This window comes from Eubalaena glacialis, chromosome 3 (genome assembly GCF_028564815.1).
Source record: "Eubalaena glacialis isolate mEubGla1 chromosome 3, mEubGla1.1.hap2.+ XY, whole genome shotgun sequence".
Taxonomy (NCBI): domain Eukaryota; kingdom Metazoa; phylum Chordata; class Mammalia; order Artiodactyla; family Balaenidae; genus Eubalaena; species Eubalaena glacialis.
Genome location: NC_083718.1, coordinates 2767007 through 2773783, shown reverse-complemented (window position 1 = coordinate 2773783; position 6777 = coordinate 2767007). Strand labels below are relative to the sequence as shown.

The 6777-nt window shown below is 62.2% G+C and overlaps 1 protein-coding gene across 1 annotated transcript in view; it reads left to right on the top strand.

The window, feature by feature from the left end:
- Positions 1 to 4157: 4157 nt before the first annotated feature.
- Positions 4158 to 6777, top strand: part of NR5A2 (nuclear receptor subfamily 5 group A member 2) — a 112669-nt gene continuing 110049 nt past the window's right edge. The window contains exon 1 of the mRNA XM_061185261.1: positions 4158 to 4201. Coding sequence (XP_061041244.1) covers positions 4183 to 4201 — 19 coding nt within the window. The 5' untranslated portion in view covers positions 4158 to 4182. The remainder of the gene's footprint in view (positions 4202 to 6777) is intronic.

Sequence of the window (6777 nt, the reverse complement as noted above, 5' to 3'; positions counted from 1 at the left end):
GTAGGTCTTCCACGGTGTTCTTCCGGGGACCCGTGTCTGCCGAGCCCAGGAAACTTGAACCAGTCCTGAAAATCATGACCTCTTATGCCTTTGCAGACTGCACGCGGGAAGCGCGCGGGGCCGCCTGACACTTCTCAGGTCAGGTCAAGGGCAGGCTGTGCCCGGCGCGCGCTCGGGAAGGCGGCGCGGAGCCACGGGAAGGCGGCGGCGGGAGAGCAAGGCAGTCGCATCCTCGCGGGCGGGGAGCGCGAGACCCCCTCCGCTCCTGCCCGCGGGTGGACGGGGCGCACGGCCCCGTGGCGCTGAGTCTGGATAAAATATGCCGGGACTGCGCTTCTCGGGCTCATCAAGGCTGCGGGAGCCTCCCCGAGGCATCATCCTTTGTAATTGCAACCGTCAATCAACGCTCGAAGACACAGTCAGAACCGGGAAGGACGACCCTGGAGACCAGCCCCGTAGGAAAGGAGGTGGAGGCGCGGGGGAAGTGGGGGGAAAGGGGTGCTTAGTTTGCCAGGAGTTGGCAGGGGAGCGGGGAGCGAGTTGAGAACGCGCGGGGTGGCTCAAGCCGGAGCCGTCTCACCCGGCCTCGCGTCCCCACCAGTTAGTTAAGTGCCCCGCAGCCGGGGTGGATTCCTAAGTGCGCTCCCACTAACAGGCAGTGGGTGAGACTTCCCCGGAGGAGGGTGGGAGGCGTCGGCCCGCCTGCCGGGGCTTTATCATTCCAAGGCGGTGGGTGTATCTCTCCGTGAACGCAGACCACCGCGAGCCAAGACGTTTAGACCACACAGGCCCAGTCCCCCATCCCCATCTCAGGTGCCTCCCCTCCTGGCGTCCGCTTCGCCCTCCCGCCTCGCGCGGAGGCTTCTGCCACCTGGAACCATCCCCAGGTAACTGACCCGGCACCGCGGGCGGGCTCGGGCACCTCCTCCCCCAGCGCTCCTTCCGCGAGGGTGTTCTGGGAGACGCCCAGGCCCATCCCAGGTCACGGGGCAAACGGGTCCCGGGCTCCAGTGGGGACCCCCGGCCCAGCGGAATTGAAGGGGCAAAGGACCAGAGTAAGTGCTGGGGGGGGGGGGGGAATGGGGGATGGGTGCACTTGGAGGGCGGTAAGGAGCGCGAGGTCGGAAGCCGAGGCCTGCCTCCCCCCGCCTCTGCGTCTGCTCCCCTAAACCCTACGCAGAGCGCCCGGGGTAAAGGTGACTGTACTCTCCGGTCTCTCCCGCGGGAGATTTCCCGTCTTGTCCACCGAAGACGGGGTTTCGACGTCCCCCGAGGGGACCTGGATAGGTCTGGGGCCCTCGGGAGCTCCTCCGTTCCTGGAGCTGGAGGCCTGGGGCACTGGGGGCTTGGGGTTCCTTTGGTTCTCGGAAAGGGAAGTTTTCTCTCGGCTTGAGACCTCGTGCGCTTTCGGTGCCCGTTGGGCTCGCAGCTGACTAAGTAGAACCGTCAGCCTGGAGTACAGCTTCAACTGTGGATTCTCTTAAGGGAGGATTTTTAAAACCTTGACCCCAGCCCCTATTCTCCCGCCATCGCCGCTCGCTTTTGTGAGGAGACAAATGGATGCCAGCTGGCCCTTTGTCACCGTCACTCCAGGTCTTTGGGGGTGTGATGGGAGGGCAGACTGGCCTAGACGGGAAGAGGCGTCAGGTGTGGCCTAAACAGGTCCCTTCTGGGGCTGAGGCTGGGCCCTGAACATGATCACAAAGTTTGCCTCCAGCCAGGTCAGGCTCAGCCGCCAAGTCCCGGCAAAGATTTAGGCCACACTACAAGTCCCTGGTGCTGTCAGACCCTCTGTCCACTTCTTTCAGCTCTCCTAACCTCCTCGACCCGTTCCAGCAACCAGAGGGCCTTCCCTCCCACAGAGCTCCAGCCTGGTGCTGGGAAGGCGTTGTGAAAGTGCCCCCCTATGCTGTTTGGTTGCTGTGGGATGGAGGTGCTCTTAAATTAAGGCTTTGTAATAAACTGATGCTCGAAGTTCACCTGCATCCATAAGGAAAGCGCAGCGAGCACTGATTTGAGCCCTGAGACTTTATCCCCTTTCTGAATTTAATTCACAGTGATACTTAAAATAACTATAGGAAATCCTGCAAATGGACGGACTGTCCCCAAAATCTGAGCATCTTAAGGGTCACTAGTTTTGGCAACTTCGGCCCACTCCCCTTTACAAACTAATGGGCAGCCCTCCCACCAGGTTTAAACATTTTCATGAAACCTGCAGATGCTACTAACACTGAGATTTAAATAACTTAGATTCTGCCTACTGCATGTTAAACAGCAAAATGACAAATCAGTTTCGAGAGGCAACAGTATCTGAATCGCCAGGCGCGGGGAGGTGATGAACGACCCATCTCATATAAAAGTGTAGATTATGCGTGGCAATGATGGGAGTATTTTTCAAGTCATCAAATACTGGACTGGCCAGTTTGACTGTGTGATCTCTATAGCATTCAAGTAGAATAAATTCAGAGCCTTTGAGATTCAAATTCACCCCCTTGTGGGTGGACTCCGATAATTACCCGGTCTCACAGCAGACACTGAATATGAGGCATTTCACATGCAGTCAGGACGCTGGGGAAAAAAAAAAAATGTTTTCATCTTGTTGGGATGAGATCTGAAAACTTTGAAGATGGGGCTGGGCTGGCGGAGGAAGAGCTTGCATAACAGATGGTTCTTTAAAACTTTTTTTAAAGTGCTGGGCCTCTGGGCCTCATGTGGATCGTCCCACCCAAGAGGCTGCAAAATGAAAAAGAAAGCCCAGGCTGCTCCTCGCATTCTATATGGAAACCCAGTTCACCAAAATTTAGGAAGTCTGCCGCCAAGATAATCTTGGGCTCGAGGAGGGGCGGGGTGGTGTTTATAAGTGAGAGAAGGAACTGGGGAGGAATGGGGAAACGGGGATAGCCGTTCAGATTCCCGGCGACACGGCTGTCCCCTCGGTGAGGTGAACCGTGACGCTCCGCCACTCCCGGGGGCCCGCGGACTGAGTGCCGAGGGGAACGAGGCCGGGAGACCCTCGAGAGCAGGCCAGCTCTTCTTTTCATTTCTGGGTCGTTTAAATGTGTTTAACTCCTCCTGCAGCCCCTCACCCGGCGCACACGGGGGGCGCCCCCTCACCCCCCACTCCCACTCGCGTCCCTCTGGCTTCCCCTCTGCGCGCGGACACCTCCGCCCGAGCTTCTCCTTGGCCGCCGCGCTCAGACAGAGGTCGCCTCTCACCCGCTGTTAAGACCCGCCGCGTGCGCATCCCCCGCCCCGGGCCTGGGTGGGGTGGGAGGGGGCGAGGCGGGGTGAAGAGGTTGGGGCAGGCGAGGGGACTGGAGCCTGCGCCTCGTCCTCATTGGCTGGCGCCTGGTGTCCGACCCGAGTCCGGAGCCCGCGTCCCCCATTCACTGTCATCACCCCTCATCCCCTCTTCCCCTACCCAGCCCTACTCACCTCCCTTCTCCTCCTCTTCCTCCCCTTCTCCTTCCCAGCCTCGCCTCCCCGGGCTGGAGAGGACTGCTCCCGGACTGGCGAGAGGAGTAGACGAAGCGACAGAGGGAGGCTGGAACTTCCTAACTCCAAGCCTGATAGTGAGCGGGAGGGAAGCAGAGACGGGCAAGGGGCGGAGAGGAGAGGAAAGGCGAGGAGGGAGAGGAGAGTGAGGCCAGAGAACGCGCGCGCGAGAGACCCTGCGCATCCCGAGCGCTGGGCGGCGGAGGGCGGGGTGCGGGTTGCCCGAGCCGAGCCGTCCGGGAGCAGCGGCACCGCCGCGGCGGCAGCAGCTCGGCCGCCGCCTCCGCTGCGCGCCCGGAGCTCGGCCGTACGCGCGTTCGCGCCCCGGGCAGCTGCGCCCTTGCCGAGCCGGACCGGGGCGCCCGGACGCGGTCTTCGCCTGCAGCCCGCTGCCTCCTCCTCGCGGTTCGGGGGCGGCTCGGGAGCCGCAAGCCTGGACGGGGCTCGGAGGTCCTGACGGCAGCCCCGGAGGCGGCGGAGGCGCGCTCCTGCCGGCGGGCGAGGAAGCAACCACCCGGTCGCCCCCTCCTTCTTCCCGGCGGAGTTGAAGCTGTGCTGCCGGCGTCCAGGTGCTGGGCTTCCGGACCGGCACGGACCCCCTACCCCGCCCGCGGCCGCCTTGTCATGCTGCCCAAAGTGGAGACGGAAGCTCTGGGACTGGCTCGGTCGCATGGGGAACAGGGGCAGATGCCGGAAAACATGCAAGGTAAGGAGGCGCTCGCGGCGCTTGGCTTCCGCGGCTCCAGCGCCCCGGGCTCGCCCCGCGGGCTGCAGCCGCCCGCCCCGCGCGGGAGCTTGACCGGCCGCCGAGCGCTGGTCGCCGCGGGGCTGCCGGGCTGCGGGGCGGCGCGCGGGCTTCGGGCCCCTTCCCCAGGGGCAGGCGTAAAAGTTTATGGCTCTTGAACAATGCGAGGCGGGGATTTTCCAAGCAATGCCTAATTGGCCACTTCTCATTAAGAAAAGAGAGGCTTCGAGCTCTGGCTACTAGAGCGGGGCAGCTTCAGGCTAAAGATCTTATTATTCTAAAGATCATTCTAAGGAACGGAATGTCTCGCGGGAAACCCGAGCAGGTTCCCAGTCGTTGGAATCGGCGGGAACTTGAACCAGGGCTCTTGAGCGGTGGAAGAACACTGCCTGGGAGAGTCAACTGCAGAGAGAGATGGAGCCTCGGGGAGAGCGGGCTTAGCGGTGTTAGGACGCATGGGTACCCCACAGCCCAGGCGCACCCAGGGAGCCGGCTCGAATTTGAACAACTTCATAAAACTGCAGGCAGAACTGGAGAGAACCAGTTATTCCCAGCCCATCCTCTGGTCGGGCGCTGCGGAGTGAGTGTTGGGCGGGGGCGGCGGTTTAGCCTCAAGCCCTTCTGTCTGAGACCTGGGAATCTGGAAGTCCTTTTTCATATCCCAGCTTTTGATTGCTAACAACAACAGCCCCCCCCAAAAAAACAAACAAAAAAACAGCAAATCCCGTAGGCAGTATTTTCGCCGCATTCCAAAATAAGCGACTCTAGATCTGGCCGTATTGAGCCCTTCAGAAGTTTATCGCAGTTGCTCGGGGCCGGAGAGGGAACAATGCTAGGAAAAGTCACCGGTGCCCTTCCATCCTCGCCTCTGCCAGCGCGCAGGATGTGCGGACCGGCGGGCCTGTGATCCCGGAACGCTTCCTGCCATCCCCTTGAACGAACTTGAAAGGGCCGGGGAGGCGTTGAGAGCAGAGTTCAGGGCTGGTGCACGCGGCTGTGCGGGAGAGGCGGCGCTGGGCCCGGGGCCTGAGGTCGCCCCGCTGCTTTGAGAAGAGGGGGCGGCGGGAAGGCGTGCGTCCTGCTGGTGGGGTCGGATACCGCTCGCGGATACTGGGCTCTCGCTCAGCCTCCAGGGAGGGCCGTGGACGTCCCCTGGGCCCGAGGCCCTAGAGTCTAACTTGTAGGTTGGCTAACGAGGGGACCCGGTTGGCCCAAAGAGGCTTTCCCTCTGGCACCTGGGATTCCGCGAAGGCGGTCGCAGGGGAAGCGGCGTCGCAGGGGAAGCGGCGCCGCAGAGCTGCCTCCGAAACCCTCCGCCGCCAGCTGCCGCGGAGGACTATCCTTTGGACGTCCTTGGGGCCGGCGAGATTCTTGGGCCCAGGGAAAGTTTCTGCGTCTCCTTAGCGCGCGCGTTTCTGGGCGACTCGGGAAAAGCAGCGGAGGGAGAAGCTGGAGCAGGAGGCCGGGGAGGCAAGACTCAGGGTTCGGGGGGAGACGGGAGGGAGGTGCCATTGCAATATTTTCTTTGTAAAATTGGAGAGGGGCGTTCTCGACCCGACCTACTGCCCCAGAGCAGAAAGCTGGCTTTCCCTGGTGCCTAGGGCTCCGGGAAGCCTCCGGCCGCTGGCTCAGCCCCGGGGTCGAAAGCGGGTGGGCAGCGCCCGGGCGAGGCTTCCTCCAGGCCACGCGGCCTGCCGCCGGAGGGGAGCCCCTGCGGACAGGCACCCCAGGACCAGGCTCGCTTTGGTCTCGGCCGGGGACGCACCGCCGTCCGACCCGCGGCGCGGAGGGCCGGGGGGCAGAAAGAGGACCCGCTACCGGGTCCCGGGACAGTTCGGGGAACTTGTCCGCGCGCCTCTGAGGCCTTCGCTGTCCAAGGCCCCACCGCTCCGTCTACTTTCTCAAGACCGGGACTTATTTGCTCGGATGCACTCCGTGCTCCAAACGCTAACTTGGGTTAACAGCACCTGGGCCCCTCTGAAAGGTGCCCCGGTCTCGTACCGCAGCGTCGGTCTCCCCACACGGCCTCTGTCTTTGAATTTTCCAAGAGGGTCCCCACCCCCAGCCCCGGTCTTTTGGGTGTCGGATCCCCGAGGCGCGCACCGGGTCGCCTGGAAACGGTTGCCTCTCCGAGCCTCTCAGATGCGAAGTTAAAGTTTACTTTGTTGAGGAAAGGGGGAGGGAGAAGAGAACACACTTGGTAAAGCACACCTTTTTCCGTCCCTAAAACGTGCATCAAGACAATAGTCACGAGCTTTAGGAGGGATGGGGCTATTAACAAACTTCTGGAACTCTCAGCCTCGGCCAAACCCTCAGGTTCCCCAAACGCGAGCGCGGACCTCTCAGGGCACCGCCGGGAGAACTGCGCTCTGCGTCTCTTTATTTCTGTTTCTCGGAGCCCACACGTCTGCCTCGGCTGGAACATCTCTTCCCGGGACTCCCCCCCCCCCCAAACTCTGGCTAACTCACCCAGGTTTATGCCCCAGCCCAGGGCTCTGAGTCCCTGGGAGAGAGCCGGCCCCACTCTGCCGGTCGCG